General features: G+C 31.7%; 2 protein-coding genes across 2 annotated transcripts in view; one reads left to right on the top strand and one right to left on the bottom strand.

The window, feature by feature from the left end:
* The first annotated feature begins 746 nt into the window (after nucleotides 1-746).
* LOC143241906 (NPC intracellular cholesterol transporter 2 homolog a-like) lies at nucleotides 747-7,647 on the top strand. Its single transcript, XM_076485211.1, has 3 exons — nucleotides 747-904; nucleotides 5,116-5,291; nucleotides 6,781-7,647. The coding sequence occupies exons 1-3, from the start codon at nucleotides 883-885 to the stop codon at nucleotides 6,838-6,840; spliced, it is 258 nt and encodes an 85-aa protein (XP_076341326.1). The 5' UTR covers nucleotides 747-882; the 3' UTR covers nucleotides 6,841-7,647.
* Nucleotides 7,648-12,059: 4,412 nt separating this feature from the next.
* Nucleotides 12,060-17,756, bottom strand: part of LOC143242031 (nicastrin-like) — a 29,316-nt gene continuing 23,619 nt past the window's right edge. The window contains exons 13-15 of the mRNA XM_076485370.1: nucleotides 16,071-16,179; nucleotides 13,839-13,963; nucleotides 12,060-12,119 (exon numbers count right to left, since the gene is read on the bottom strand). Coding sequence (XP_076341485.1) covers nucleotides 12,060-12,119; nucleotides 13,839-13,963; nucleotides 16,071-16,179 — 294 coding nt within the window. The remainder of the gene's footprint in view (nucleotides 12,120-13,838; nucleotides 13,964-16,070; nucleotides 16,180-17,756) is intronic.

Genomic DNA, 17,756 nt, shown 5'->3' with positions numbered 1-17,756 from the left:
AATGCAACTACTGACGCTGAGGGTAAACAGTCAAGTCTGGAACATGATGTATTACTGCACATGAATAAGGAGTGACTCAGTGACAGGGACATATTTGTCTACAAGTTGCAGTAATGACTTGACCTAGTAGAGAAACAAGTGATCCGTAGTGCCATGTTCAAAGCTTGTAGGCAAGTGTTTCATTACAAATTGACCATGTATGCGTCTGATTTAAAAATACAGTATATATAAGCATTCCAAAACATGTCTCCCTAACGGTTGCAATAAGATATTTGTGGACAAGTTCACTATGGCGCTGCTCAGGGTACTCATGTGGGACCATACGAAAGCTAGAAATATTTCTTCCAGGAAGGGAGCACTAGATAGATGTACCATTTATCATTGTATAATGAAGATTACTGTTCTTTGCACTGTTTTTGGTAAAAATAAAATGATTTAGTTTGTTTACAACGGTACTGTTTTCATTTATGAGATACAAGTTTTTCAGTACAATGTCATCGCTAGCCAGTCTATTAACTCGCAAGAAAAGTTGATAAGCTACAAAGTCGTTTCCCGCCTGACCAAATTTCAGTTCACTATAATTAATGTCTGTGTATTCTAACATCGTTTGTGGTGATTCATCTGGAGAACCAGACCTTTATCAGGTGGAGTGGGTGAAGTGCAAAAGATAAGACTCACAATAAGCTACGCCTAAGCACTGATACAATAAGTTGATATCGAAGAATGACACCATCAATAATCTAAGCCTAAAAACTGATATAATTAGTTAATATTGAATATTGTCTTATATAAGGTGACGGAGACCGCTCCCAAATCCAAGAAATTAGAGTGACGCCATGCAATAAAGAACCCTGTCAAATACCTAGAGGTGAAGTCGTTCGGATGGAAGTGGACTTTATTGCTAGTAAGTTTATTATGAATAATTTTATAATTTTCCTATACTTTGGATGTTCCTGTGTTTATCCCATATTCACTATTAAGTTTACTTTGTATGTTCCTGTATATTATCCTATACGTACTGCTACGTTTACTTTGGATGTTTCTGTGTTTATCCCATATTCACTGTTAAGTTTACTTTGTATGTTCCTGTATATTATCCTGTACTTACTGTTACGTTAGTTTGGATGTTCCTGTGTTTATCCCATATTCACTATTAAGTTTACTTTGTATGTTCCTGTATATTATCCTGTACGTACTGTTACGTTAGTTTGGATGTTCCTGTGTTTATCCCATATTCACTATTAAGTTTACTTTGTATGTTCCTGTATATTATCCTATATGTACTGCTACGTTTACTTTGTATGTTCCTGTGTTTATCCCATATTCACTGTTAAGTTTACTTTGTATGTTCCTGTATATTATCCTGTACTTACTGTTACGTTAGTTTGTATGTTCCTGTATATTATCCTGTACTTACTGTTACGTTAGTTTGGATTTCCTGTATATTATCCTGTACTTTACTGTTACGTTAGTTTGTATGTTCCTGTATATTATCCTGTATATTACTGTTACGTTAGTTTGTATGTTCCTGTATATTATCCTGTACTTACTGTTACGTTAGTTTGGATGTTCCTGTATATTATCCTGTACTTACTGTTACGTTAGTTTGTATGTTCCTGTATATTATCCTGTACTTACTGTTACGTTAGTTTGTATGTTCCTGTATATTATCCTGTACTTACTGTTACGTTAGTTTGGATGTTCCTGTATATTATCCTGTACTTTACTGTTACGTTGTTTGATGCGTAGTTCCTGTATATTATCCTGTACTTACTGTTACATGTTATGTTTGGATGTTCCTGTATATTATCCTGTACCTTTACTGTTACGTTAGTTTGATGTTCCTGTATATTATCCTGTACTTACTGTTACGTTAGTTTGATGTTCCTGTATATTATCCTGTACTTTACTGTTACGTTAGTTTGGATGTTCCTGTATATTATCCTGTACTTACTGTTACGTTAGTTTGTATGTTCCTGTATATTATCCTGTACTTACTGTTACGTTAGTTTGGATGTTCCTGTATATTATCCTGTACTTACTGTTACGTTAGTTTGTATGTTCCTGTATATTATCCTGTACTTACTGTTACGTTAGTTTGTATGTTCCTGTATATTATCCTGTACTTACTGTTACGTTAGTTTGGATGTTCCTGTATATTATCCTGTACTTACTGTTACGTTAGTTTGTATGTTCCTGTATATTATCCTGTACTTACTTAGTTACGTTAGTTTGTATGTTCCTGTATATTATCCTGTACTTACTGTTACGTTAGTTTGGATGTTCCTGTATATTATCCTGTACTTACTGTTACGTTAGTTTGGATGTTCCTGTATATTATCCTGTACTTACTGTTACGTTAGTTTGGATGTTCCTGTATATTATCCTGTACTTACTGTTACGTTAGTTTGATGTTCCTGTATATTATCCTGTACTTACTGTTACGTTAGTTTGTATGTTCCTGTATATTATCCTGTACTTACTGTTACGTTAGTTTTTGTATGTTCCTGTATATTATCCTGTACTTACTGTTACGTTAGTTTGTATGTTCCTGTATATTATCCTGTACTTACTGTTACGTTAGTTTGTATGTTCCTGTATATTATCCTGTACTTACTGTTACGTTAGTTTGATGTTCCTGTATATTATCCTGTACTTACTGTTACGTTAGTTTGGATGTTCCTGTATATTATCCTGTACTTACTGTTACGTTAGTTTGATGTTCCTGTATATTATCCTGTACTTACTGTTACGTTAGTTTGGATGTTCCTGTATATTATCCTGTACTTACTGTTACGTTAGTTTGTATGTTCCTGTATATTATCCTGTACTTACTGTTACGTTAGTTTGGATGTTCCTGTATATTATCCTGTACTTACTGTTACGTTAGTTTGGATGTTCCTGTATATTATCCTGTACTTACTGTTACGTTAGTTTGTATGTTCCTGTATATTATCCTGTACTTACTGTTACGTTAGTTTGTATGTTCCTGTATATTATCCTGTACTTACTGTTACGTTAGTTTGTATGTTCCTGTATATTATCCTGTACTTACTGTTACGTTAGTTTGTATGTTCCTGTATATTATCCTGTACTTACTGTTACGTTAGTTTGTATGTTCCTGTATATTATCCTGTACTTACTGTTACGTTAGTTTGATGTTCCTGTATATTATCCTGTACTTACTGTTACGTTAGTTTGGATGTTCCTGTATATTATCCTGTACTTACTGTTACGTTAGTTTGGATGTTCCTGTATATTATCCTGTACTTACTGTTACGTTAGTTTGGATGTTCCTGTATATTATCCTGTACTTACTGTTACGTTAGTTTGGATGTTCCTGTATATTATCCTGTACTTACTGTTACGTTAGTTTGATGTTCCTGTATATTATCCTGTACTTACTGTTACGTTAGTTTGTATGTTCCTGTATATTATCCTGTACTTACTGTTACGTTAGTTTTGGATGTTCCTGTATTATCCTGTACTTACTGTTACGTTAGTTTGGATGTTCCTGTATATTATCCTGTAATTCTTACTGTTACGTTAGTTTGATGTTCCTGTATATTATCCTGTACTTACTGTTACGTTAGTTTGTATGTTCCTGTATATTATCCTGTACTTACTGTTACGTTAGTTTGTATGTTCCTGTATATTATCCTGTACTTACTGTTACGTTAGTTTGTATGTTCCTGTATATTATCCTGTACTTACTGTTACGTTAGTTTGGATGTTCCTGTATATTATCCTGTACTTACTGTTACGTTAGTTTGATGTTCCTGTATATTATCCTGTACTTACTGTTACGTTAGTTTGTATGTTCCTGTATATTATCCTGTACTTACTGTTACGTTAGTTTGGATGTTCCTGTATATTATCCTGTACTTACTGTTACGTTAGTTTGTATGTTCCTGTATATTATCCTGTACTTACTGTTACGTTAGTTTGTATGTTCCTGTATATTATCCTGTACTTACTGTTACGTTAGTTTGGATGTTCCTGTATATTATCCTGTACTTACTGTTACGTTAGTTTGGATGTTCCTGTATATTATCCTGTACTTACTGTTACGTTTGTTACCTGTATATTATGTACCCAACTTACTGTTACGTTAGTATCCTGATGTTCCTGTATATTATCCTGTACTTACTGTTACGTTAGTTTGGATGTTCCTGTATATTATCCTGTACTTACTGTTACGTTAGTTTGTATGTTCCTGTATATTATCCTGTACTTACTGTTACGTTATTAGTTTGATGTTCCTGTATATTATCCTGTACTTACTGTTACGTTAGTTTGATGTTCCTGTATATTATCCTGTACTTACTGTTACGTTAGTTTGGATGTTCCTGTATATTATCCTGTACTTACTGTTACGTTAGTTTGGATGTTCCTGTATATTATCCTGTACTTACTGTTACGTTAGTTTGGATGTTTTCCTATGTACTTACTGTTACGTTAGTTTGGATGTTCCTGTATATTATCCTGTACTTACTGTTACGTTAGTTTGTATGTTCCTGTATATTATCCTGTACTTACTGTTACGTTAGTTTGGATGTTCCTGTATATTATCCTGTACTTACTGTTACGTTAGTTTGGATGTTCCTGTATATTATCCTGTACTTACTGTTACGTTAGTTTGGATGTTCCTGTGTTTATCCCTCACATCTTCTCTTTTGAGTTAGCATTTTGAATTTTACTATAAGAAACTTAACGAAGCCTAAGATCTCTAAGGGCTAATAATTAAATCTATGTGCAGTATTAATGTTTTAATTCACCCAAGGGTTGTTTGCGCTAATCGTTAATAAATCAGTTAAGTGTAACTTCTACAATACATTGTCTGATCGGATAATGATATGTGAACCTTTAACCCCCCAAAGCTGGCACACTTAGAAATAGGTCGCTTAAAGATTAGTAGATACTGTTTTATACAAATTGTTATGTCCATATATTAACGAAATCTAGCTTTACATTTTAAATACCTAAATCTTAATATTGTTTTAAGCGTTAACTTATCATAATATAGGTAATTTCACATTACGGTTTCATGGTTCATTGAAAAAAGTTCCATTAAAATTTCATTGTCACTTTTCTCGGCACTTTTTTTTTTATTAGATCAGAACTCCAAACAACCACAAGTAAGTATCAAAGCTAAAATTCTCTCCGTGCTACTTCCATTTCCTAATCTTAATCCTAACGGATGTATTGGCAAAAATCTCCAATGTCCACTGGAAAAAGGAAAACCTTATAGCTTCGAATACTATTTGAAAGTCGAAAAATATTTTCCTCCTGTAAGTATTTTTATTGATCGTATGTGTTTAGTTTTAATACAACAGTAAATATTTATATAGTAGTGTAGTTTTAATACAACAGTTTGGGCATACTGAAGTTTGGTTTATCTAAAAAACTAAGATGAAATATTTATTTTCAAAACATCAGGTCAACTACAATATACAAGACCACAATCTGTTAGATAGTATAGTATTAAATTACGAGAGACGAGTTTCAACTAGAGAATTACTCATATATTGTGGTAATAATGAATACTACATGCACGTGACTACCAGTGAAGTAAATTGCTGTATGTTATGAAACTTAACCAATCGATAAAACAAACATACAAGGTCGTAAATTTTTATTCTATACTTCAATCATTTTACCCATTCCGGATCCGAAATACTTCTAGTTCTCGGGTTAGTTTTAGAACTAGATGATTTCATCCTGGAGTACAAGTATCTTAACAGAGATATACGAGCACCTATAGTATAAAACAAAGAGATCACATGGCAAGATATTTCTCTGCAGTGGGTAAGTTTACAGAATTACAACGCTAAAACCTGGGGTTCGATTCCGCGCGGAGGATAACCTATTACGTAGCTTTACATTAAGATAAATTACATCAGCAGTTTTCTATAATTATTAATCATTTGTTCGTTATTCAATGCAAGTCACCTAAAACTTAATAATTACAAATCACTTCTAAGAAAATACGTTTTGAGATGGCTCGGGTGTGTAATGTAAAACCTTATTATAAAAGTACGACGTTCCAACAAGATACTGTCATACTCAGATACTAGTAATTTACAGAGAAATATCTTGCCATGTGATCTCTTTGTTCTATACTTTGTATGTACTCGTGTATCTCTGTTAAGAAACTTGTATTCCAGGATGAAATCATCTAATTCTAAAACTAACCACAAAACTAGATATCTATAAAACTTATGATGCATATTTTCATCATAAAGATGAATAGAAATGCCAATATTAGGTCATTCTACAAACAACCGTGTGTATAAATGTCAAGTGTTCCCTACTTAATTTTAATATGGCGGTACACGTCATCAAATTGATGTATTTATATTTTTCGAATAATTGTTTGATAATCAGAAAATACATATTTTAACCACTCTTAATAAATTATTCAAGATATTACAAATCAACAACATCCTTAGGCAAAACGCGTACAAACAATGGGTTGTGTTCAAAATAAAGATACGCATCAATTTGTGTTACCTAGGTGTCGCTACTGATGCTGTTACTCCGTTGTTAAGCGCAAAACTGCTGTTAAACTGTTGGAAACCACTTTTATCGACGAATGTTTGGCGCAGATAGCCTAGTTGCTTTGTACCGTAAAATACCAAACCAGTCAACCACTTTTATCGACATCAGGCTTTTAACGTTATAACCCTTCCAACTTACCGCTGATTCACAAGAGGGGGAGGGGGGTTGTATATAAATTATTATAACAAATAACTAAACTATTTCATTTGTTCGCTCCAGATCACCGTAAATGCAAGGTGGATGTTGGAAGGAGAAGCTGGTCCATTGTTCTGTTTCTAGCTCCAGTCAGCGTCGTTTGAAAATGTAACAAGTGTTTTACAGTATAGATATAAAACAATGAGTTTTCCCAGTTTACTCTTCTCTCCAGTTTCTGTAGTTTCCTTTTTAATCATTCACGGGTCCAGTATTAAAAAACGTGATGGAAAAATTCATTCCTGAAATGCATAATTTTTAATACATCATAAAGTCGGTGTTATTTTTTAAATATTGTATAACCATTTAATTACTTTATTTTTTGTCGCGCTGTGTGTTTGTATTTTGGCATCCTAATAATAAATTATTACACAAATTTAGTCTATATTCTCACAATGTTAATGTATGTGACAATATCATATAAGTTTTGAAACTTTTATTTCAAAAGGTAAGCAAATTGTTATTCTAATATTTTAACGGTATTAATATTTGCAACGTGAATTATTGCAGGTCACCCTTACTCAAGTCCAGCGTTGTTAATGTATGGATCACTTCCCCAACAGTTTGTATTGCCTTGGTGTACTTATTATATAATGCTGAAGTACAGGGTGTTGGGAAAGTCACTGTGCACTTATATATTTATTAACAGACACGTTTCAATGTAGAGTGCAGGAGGTAAATATGAATGACAATTATAAACAATGTTGAAAGTGACTTGGATCCTTCTTATTTTGTTTCTAAACACCGCTATCAGTTGCTGGCCTGAAATAGACTGAATAGACATATGATTACAAAACTGCACAGTGACTTTCCGAACACCCTGTATTTTTGTCAAATATGTAAATTTTATTCCTACAATGTTCTCCAGTTAAAATACAACCATTTGAAGCTGTGTGTAACAATTTGTTTTTAAATATACTTACACAAAACATACCCTTGTTTAATGGACAAATATATTAACATTCAATATTGTGGTACGTATTCCTCGTGTACTTGCCGTTCTTGAAGTTGAGGTGTGTGTGAGGTGTGTAGTAGTATCGCAGGTTTTAATGGTGGTGGTGTAAAAAAAAACGAGGGGAACAAAAGACGTATTTTATAAACAAAAAGTGGGAGTATCTTCCCCTTATACCCCTTCCCTCACTTTGCACACTGTGTTCTTCTATTCAACTGTACGTCAAGCATACAAGACCTACTAATGTGTTAACTACAGGGGCCATTCACTCATAATTGGGCAGTTACAAAAACGAGGGTTTGTCTTTTAGATACCAAATTCTTGTAAAGTACATTTCAAAAACTTCACCCCTCACCTTATTATTATCAAAATGATACAAGCTCAAGCTTTCATAACTAGTGTAGAATTCACAGCATGTTCACGTTGCATTAAGGTTGACTCGTAACAAAATATCAGGTTGTTATGGCACAAAGACTGACTCGTGACAAGATATCAGAATCATCTGTCACACTTTAAATTCAGCTTATAGTAATTTAAGCAGTCCCTGAAATCCTGCTTATATTTTCCTATGATGGATGCAGCTTATTTTCTGGTGTATCACTAACTCATGGAGTTATCCTACATTATGCATCGGAATCAGCAAAGGTTTTAAGAAATGGCATAAGCAGCCCCAAATATAAGAATCAATGTAAATAATAATAATAAAACGTCTTCAGCAATTGTATCGCTGGACTTATACCCGGTTATCTCCATGATCATTTCAAAGGCCATATCAAGTAACGAATTGATAAAAGTGTTTGCCATTGAATATCGTAGCTGTTTAAAACAATGACGTCAACAGTGGCCATGTTTTAAAATTAACATATCACTTATTACACACATCCTGTACAGGTGTAAACATACTTTACCTTTAGGTCAGTTCCATACACACTGAAACAAAGTGTAATTAAAATTTAACTTAATGAAAACAAAATGGTTTTCATTACTCCATAAATTAATACAATTCGTACTTTAAGAGTACTTTACCACAGTGAGAACATCAGCGCCATCTAAAAACTTGAAGTTTTAATAATCAAACATGTAGTTACAACGAAATCTCAAATCACAATCACAATTAAATATCTTCAGATTTACCATATCAGTCAGTGCTGCCACCTCAACATTTTCATTCATTCATGAAAATACCTTTTCTTCAATTTTTATCATTTTCTTTTCCTACTTTTACCAATTCTTGTTTAAGACCTTCTATCGCGATTTTTTTAGAAACAACACTGAAACTGATGTTATTGTGAAGGGCAGCACTAACCTGCAAAAATAACTTGCACTTTACCTTGAATACATACATGACCAAAGTAAACAAAAAGTTACATCTAGTTAACTTCTTTTTTTTTTAAAGATATTTACGATTCACTATTATGATAGCTAACTCTCCAAACTAAAATCATAAACCAAGTGTACAAAGATACGAGTCGATGATACAACTTTGGACCTTTTCCCTGAGAAATTGCTAATACTTACTTCCCAGCAACTCAAGGACAGGAGTACACTTGCTTCTATTAATAATCATACTACTGTTATAAATCAATGAGTGTAAACTTTCTAACCAACATTATCATATATGTAAAAGCCAATAAGCTAGACTAGTTACTCTTATGATCTGGTGGTAAATTAACCCACTAACTGCTTGACCACCACAACACATCTTAAACTCAGTTATATAAGCAATGAGAGACATGGACAACTCATACTCTCTTTATCAGTTGGATAAAGGATTGGCCTTGTTAGCCAAAGATCTTAGGTTCAAGTCCTGATCCTGGAGTTTCATTGGCCCCTTTAATCAAAGATCATGGGTTCAAACACCAGTCAGTTTTTTTTCACCTATCAATTTCTTTAGTTATAATAATGTTGGTTCATAAGTTTATACTGCTGAGTCTTTTTCATATATTCAAGTTGTACCATTCAATTTTAACCTTCTGTACAATTTTTCAAAGTGTGCAATCTTCAAAAAATCATTACTTTAACTGGAAACTCTACTATTACGACTGAGAAAAACTAATTTACTTTGGCCCTAAATCAGTTTGTGGGCTGCAACTGTAGTAATCACATATTTTATTTAAAAACACTAAATTTGTTATAATTTCAATCTTCAGTACTTCAATAACATAAGTATTTCAAATATTAAAATGAGCCTTCATCATAGGTTTGTAACACTGTTCACAAGTGTTTATAGAATTTCCATAAATCTTCCATGTTACTCAAAATTTACAAGAAAAAATGCACGTCTTGAGAAGAACATTGAAATTAGGGTGATAAAATTTCACCATTCTGAAGTTAACTTACTAAGGTAGTACACGTTAAGCTTACAAATTTATTAAGTTTTGTATATATATACTGTGCAATGATGTTCTACATTTCTATACTGATAAATACAATGTTGTAACGTTAAAGTACCGAAAAGGTTTTTATTCACATCTAATGTTTACTAATTGAATACTTAAACATTTTAACTTCAAAAAATTAGGTATGGCTGAAATACTTAACTACTGTGAATTATTAATCAGAAAATAACTTAAACACTGGAAATTACAATACAGCAATATTTTATACTTAGAAAACACTGATCAATCACACAAACCTTGATTTATATATACATATATGACAAAGCATATCATAAAATAAAGTCTTCAAAACAATTTCTAAAAGTCAGTCATTCAGACATCTATTAATTAATTTCACAAAATTAAATTTTATCATAAGACTTTGTGAGAACTTCAGTACTGATAAAACAATTATGATTTAAGTTATCCAATGTGCACTGAAAGAACACCTTACTGATGTATGTTTTAAAAATTACACATCTATATGCAGCAAAGAAGAGGTGACTGATCACTCATCATGCCAAAAAGAAGTGAAAAACACAATCTTCTATCTTTAGTAGTCGAAAAATTGGAATGATCACAAAATTTCGATTGTAAATATACAAGTATCAACTTTTTACAGTTGTAAGAAATAATTCTGGAACAGTTCAATCCAGAGTTTCAGTGGTATTCCAGGTAAAGTTTTAGTAACCTATAAGTCTAACATTCCTGATGCTAGACAAGTATTTTACGATATATTGTTCCTCAGTAATGATGGAAGTTGGAAAACAATCATTTTATTTCATGTAAGCAGTCACAAAGATGTTTTTCTGTTCTTAATATGCAACAAAAAACACCTCAGTGCTTACTAAACATGTTATTCAGGACCACACACAGTTATGCGTCTTGTATCACAAATCACACGGCTTTGGCAGACTAGAGTGCAAATATAGAAATAAAAGTCACTAAACTACTAACAAAACTTCCTGACTGCTATCTAGTCCTTACATGCAATGTTTTCATATCATACAACTTTTGTAGATAAAAATACTGCTTTTCCTTCAGATACTTAAATTAAAGCAAATTGGACACACACACGATTTTCTTCACCAGCTATTTCCTTCAGTTACATAATGTTGAAATAAACTAACTTCTGTACATTAATGAACTTAAATATTACAGAAGTCTATTTCATACAATACATAAAATTAACTAAAGGAGAGCCTAGATACATAAAAATATTCAAAAAATTATCGTGTCATCAATAGACATTTTTCTAAATGAAAAATTTGAACGTTTTGTAGGGTGAATTAAATATCAGTCAGGTAAGTTTTTGTTGTACAAGTTAAGTGTTCCTCCAGAAAATATGACATCATGACAAGCCTAGTATAAAACTACACAGACAAGCAAGATGTAATAAACATCCACAATGAACTGGTTTTAAAAAAATTATAGTTTTTACAAAACTTGTATTATAAGACAAGAAGTTTGATCAAACAATCATCTTCACATCAAACGAACAACGTATCGTCTATCTCTTCTTACAACTGATAGTGAATAAATCTGAACATATTTCTATTGTTTTTTAACCTTACAGACTTACAAAAAATAAAAGAAATTTTCCAAACAAAAAGATACAAAACAAATAAAATTAACAATAACTATTTATTTTCCAACATTATCTCCCAAATTTTCAGAAAAAATTCTGTATTTCCCAAACTAGCACTCCTTAAATCTGTAATGTGGTTAAAAGGGTGGCATTGAAACTAGACATATTTACTTCATACGATGGTGTCTTCAAGCAAGAACAGTGCATCATGCTGTTAGAATGTTGAATATGTGCTTATAAAAGAATATTTCATCTTATCTATCATCAAATATAACAAGTTACATAATTATCACAAGATAAAACAAGACTAAATGGCATAACCATGCAGCATGGTTTACACATTGACTTTAGCTGAGCTAATAAACCAGTGGTACAATATTTCAATGTTTTAGGAAGATTTTTCAATTTTTCCAGCTTTTTCACCTGACTTTTCCAAGTTCATGTCCACCTTAATCAAAGTTTTAATAAATATTTCTACAAAGTTCTTCAGGCCACCATCATTTGGAAACTTTCTGACATCAGTATTTGGTAAACTTGGATATATTAATTATATAGAATACTATAAGTTTGTCTATATTAATGGGGTCCCAACCATTCTCCAACAGATCAGTTGTTTTCAATCCCCAAATTTTCTGAACCAATTCGTGCAAAATTAACATTTTAAAATAACCCTATATTACATCGTAAAACAATATAGTTCGGTAGCTACATTTTAAAACAAATGTTTTATCAGCTATCTTGTGGACCAGCTAAAATCTTCCTGTGGACTGACACAGGTCCACAGACAGCAGTTGGGAAACACTGGCTTCTATCACACTGTTCCTAAAAAATATGACTGGTCTTCTATGCTTCCCACACTGTTAAAATTTAGTAATTAGTAAATATAACAACTGTTGGTAATAAAGAGATTGCTTTAACTGCAGATAACCACACAAGAAGTATAAGAAAACAAATATCTGAGGACATGACAAAAAAATAATTCCAGCTGTATAGAAAGTATGTATGAATATTTTATTTGCATTTTGTCTCAGGATGAAATTGTTATAATAAACAAAATAAGTTTTATTTCCACAATAACTTGTCTACTACTTCAAAGTAATTTTATTATAATTTTCTTTAAGCTGTCTGTATGCAACGTTTCTATTAGAATGCTATTTTTAAATTAGCTAAATGCTATTACTTTTGAACTATTTTCTCAACAACCTTAAACTATTGGCTTAATATATTATTCGTATTATTGCAGACAATACAACAATGCCCAAGTGATGGAACAATACATTCTATTCTTTATAAGATTGTGTGAAAAGTATATTTAATTACCAATAATCAATAACATGTTTATTTATAAGTAGGTAGCTTGCTCTGTTCAGATGATAGTACTAATTATTCTTTAACCACTCCATATTTTTTGTAGAAAATTATTATTTATAAGCTATTTCCCCCTTGCTCTGACCATAAGTTAACATTAAATATTGTAATATTATTTATAAGCTATTTCCTTGAAACTCAGCTTATTTTTATTTATATGCTAACCTCAACAGCATGGTGCAAACTGACAGTAATAATATCTAGAAAGCAATTACACTAGATTAATTTCCATTTTTTATTAATTAAAATGTGTTGAACTTTGTTAAAAATTGACAGGATATTCACAAATCTCAAATTTATTGCCTTCCATGTAACTTTCTGCACTTCCACAATGTGTAATAAAATGAATGGACTCATTAAGGTAAAGTAATGTCTATCTATGATTGTCTTAAAAACCTGAAACAAGTTATCTATTCATAAATCTTTGAAAATGCAAGGTTTAATATAAACAGTAACGCAAATAACTAGAACACTGAATATTTCACTGCACAAGTTCTTGAAATTTAGTAGTAAGTAAAAAACATTCTAAAAATTTAATAAGATATAAATTTATTAGATCGCAATAGATATGAGAAGATGATTGAATGTCAAACTAATGCCAAAAAATAAAATAAAAGATGGTTTAAATTACAAAAATGTAGGGGGTGGCAAGTCCTTGGCCACTGCCAGTCGCATGCTCCCCTGTAAGTCAGCCAAAGCGATATGATTTGTGGCACTTTCCTAGCAAGCAATTAGGTTTCTGGACCCAAAAAGCACATTAGCTCGATTTTTTATGGTAAACTATTCCAAAAGAGATTACTAGAATGATGACTCCTAGAGCAAAGGTAACTCCTTCTTGGACTCTACTTGGCTTCAAAAAGATTCGACAAGAAATCTCTGTCCACACACTTTCAGTCCATGTGGAATATTCTGTGGAAGTCCAGTCTATAAAGGGAAATAAAGATCTTGATCTCACCTAGACAATTTGTTTTCATAAGTCATTCTCTTAATGTCACCTACAACTTACCTTGAAACATTCAATTACGAAAAGTAGTTCACTTCATACAAAATATGACATATGTACAAAACATTGGTATAACAAACTATACACAATTTTTCAGGATACAAAACTCACTTGTTTTGTTAAAAAAGTCTTATTTAACAGGTACAATGTTTTTGTTCCAATGTTGTAATGTTTATTTAAACAAGCTTAAATACGGAACGTGCTATCTGAAACAAAGCTGTCCATTTGCTATAAAACAATCTATTTTTTTCTCTAGATTTAAACACTAATTATAAGTATGATAGCAGTGTAGAGTATATGAATAAATAAATATATGTATATATACGAAAAAATATACTTTTAAAAAAGAATGTGAAAACAAAAGATTTTTGTCTTAAGTAACTTCTAAGTTTCCCCTTTAACTCATGCACTGCAATTGCATAAATAAACAACTCTAACAGTGCCACATTTATTTAAAAACACATACACTCACACATACGTCTTTGTGTAATTACCTTCATTTTTTGAGATTCTTACCCACATGTATTTCACACATGTTCATAGACTGTAAGATGTACTAACTGACGTGATTTTTTCTAAAATTTTAAATTAATATGAAACATTTGGATTATTTATTTAATTACAAATTTTATTGCATGACTTAATATTACATTTCACATAACTAATACAAAGGTTAGTGTAGCCAATACATGTAATCCCATTTATGCCAGTATTTTTTTTTTGCTTGTTTGTGGATAAATGCAAAGCTAAGCAATGGGATAACTGTGCTGTGCCTACCACAGGTATTAAAAACCAGAATTTTAGCACTAAATGATTTCAGTCCTACTGTTGAGCCACTGGAGAAGATTATGTTTGACAACCGTACTATCTTTATCCCAATGACTAACTAAGAGCTTTGATGGTTGATTAACCAGTCAGCCATGTTGTTACACAATCCTAAGAAGCACTTTACACACAGGTGTTTTATTTTTGTTTTGTTTTTTACAGCAACACTATGGTTGAATAACAATATTTACAAGTAATCTACAGTTATCTATTGTTTATGATGGCAAGGATTCTTCTTGAAGTAAATACATTTAGAGATGACTATTAAAATCCTTTACTTGACACAAAACAAGGTGCAAGATTACTTATACAGATTAAATATTTGAACAAGTTAAATATATTATACTCAAATTATAACTGAACACAGAATATTATGAACAGGAACAACCAAGAACCAGCTTTGAGTCTAAACAATCTGCATTTGATTTTTGTTAAACACAAAGCTACACAATGGGGTATCCATGTTGTGCCCACCACAGGCATCAAAACCCAGTTTTTAGCATTATAAAACCTCCATACTCACTGCTGAGCCACTTGGGGTCTCAATCTCAGAAGATATCAAAGATATCAAAAAAATTTAAATAATATCACTTGCATGCAATGAAACAAGAAATATGAAACATAATTACTTTAACAGTGGTCAGAAAGTCAGAACATAGCTCTCAAAGTAATGTATCAGACAAGTTCCACATTCTTTGTCTTTAAAACTTCTCCCCTAAGTGTATTTCATATATTAAATAGCCTTTGTAGTGGTGCATTTTCTTGTGTGTTTTGTATATACCTTTAGAAAGGGCAAATCACTCACTGTTGCACTTCATGTAAGGTAAAAAAGTGTAAAAACAAACTTTTCTTTAACACACTACACGTAAAACATGTTTAGACATAAGTAAACATTAGGTAAAGTTTTGCATTTCTTATAAAATTTCTCTCTACACTTTTAAGGGAAAAAAACTTTTCAATTTTGTTTTTTAACACCTTGACAGTTAAAACATGTTAATTACATTTTATACTTCACTCCTACATACTCTTATAAACAAAATAAACTAATGAATCTGTTAATTAACTAACATTTTTTCAATGAAATGTGTCACCTCCAAGTACAATTAAAAGCAAAGATTGGGCACGTTTTTCAACTATTTATAATTTTAACATTGAATATTAATAGAAATTACTTTGATTTGCAATGGAACAGTACACACGTACCTTTTAGCTCAAAAGCTGGAGACCGTGCTAATGTAAACCTAGTAGTAGACTGAACACAAACACCTGTGTTGTTTGGATCTGATCCTCTAATCCAATTATACATGTAAATCTATGATGAAAAAAGGTGTCCAAAATCAGTACCCATTCTAAAACAACAAGTCTTTTTGTTATATTGTTCCAGTATCTTCTACTATCAAAGCATTAAAACAGGCTAAATCCTTCATTGTCATTAATTAACATACTTTACAATTCTTTAATATATCAATTGAAATGTTTATATCACTCCAGAAACACATTGCATATCAAGAATTCAGCAAGAATAAACAACCAGAATATTTAAGATCTTTCATGAGTTTGTATTCTAATTTTTGTTTATGGTTTGCTTCTACTGAACAGATACATAACATAACAATGTTTACACACTTTCATGTGTAACTAAAATGTTGTTTTATCAAAACATTCCTTGCTTAAATTAACACACACTAGCACGTTCTTTTCCACACTAGCAATTACATCAAAATTTTAAAGGACATTGCCTTTATCACACCAAAAAGGCTTTTGATAAAACTATAACATCATATATGTGTGTGTGTGTGTGTGTGTAAACAGTTGATTTGGGTTGAGAAAATGTTTACGTAGAGGAACGAACAACATATCGACCTTCATCAGTCATCGTCAGGTTCACAAAGAAAGAAAGAGGTAACTGACCGATCGCTGACATAATTGAAGGAGGTTGTGAAACTGAGTGTAGGAATGTAGAGGGCATGCTTAGATGTTTGATTATATTTGTTAATATAGGTATAAAGGTGTTCCTTTCTATTGGTTTATTTTGGGCTTCGGTTGTTGTATAAGTGAGCTTTCTTTCATTTTGCATTTGTTTGTTTGTATCTTTATTTAGTATTTGAGTGTTTTCTATGGTTTTGTTGTGTTTATTTGACTTGCAGTGTTCGAAAACGTGTAAAGGTGACTTTTTATGTTCTTTGAATCTGGTTTCCATTTTTCTACTTGTTTCTCCAATATAGAAGTCGTGGCAGTTATCACATTGTATTTTATAAATAATGTTGGTGTGGTGTTTGTCAGTGCAGTTTTTACATAGTACAGACCTCAGTTTTGTGCCTGGTTTTTGAATAAATTTGGTATTAACTCGAATGTCATATTTTGTTACTAGTTTTTGCCAAATATTGGTTATTTTTCTGCAGATGTTGGGAATATATGGTATGCAGCAGAATATGGTTTCATGATTTTTTTATTCATGAGACATATTTACTTTTGTTAGTTAATTTTGCTTTTTGTCTAGATGCATGCGTATAATGTTTTCTACGGTTTGTGGAGGAAACTTATTGATGTTGATGAAGTATGGTTTTATTTTGTCTAATTAATCGGTAATTTTATCTGGCGAGCATAGTTTTATGGCTGTGTTTATTTGGTTTCTTAGTATGTTAAGTTTTTGTTTTGTTTCATGTGCTAAGTCCCAAAAAATGTATAGTCCAGTATGGGTGACTTTTCGGTGGATTCCTGTTTTAAATTGTGTATCGGTTCTTGTAATTTTGAGGTTAAGAAATGATATTTGATTGCTTTCTTCCTGTTCACATGTGAAGTTAATGTTGGAATGTATAGAGTTAATGTGATTGAAAAATTAAGTGTGTGTTCTATAGATATGAATCCCACAACCGTGTCATCTACATA

Source organism: Tachypleus tridentatus, unplaced genomic scaffold, assembly GCF_004210375.1.
Source record: "Tachypleus tridentatus isolate NWPU-2018 unplaced genomic scaffold, ASM421037v1 Hic_cluster_1, whole genome shotgun sequence".
NCBI lineage: Eukaryota > Metazoa > Arthropoda > Merostomata > Xiphosura > Limulidae > Tachypleus > Tachypleus tridentatus.
This window is presented reverse-complemented; position numbering and strand designations above follow the sequence as displayed.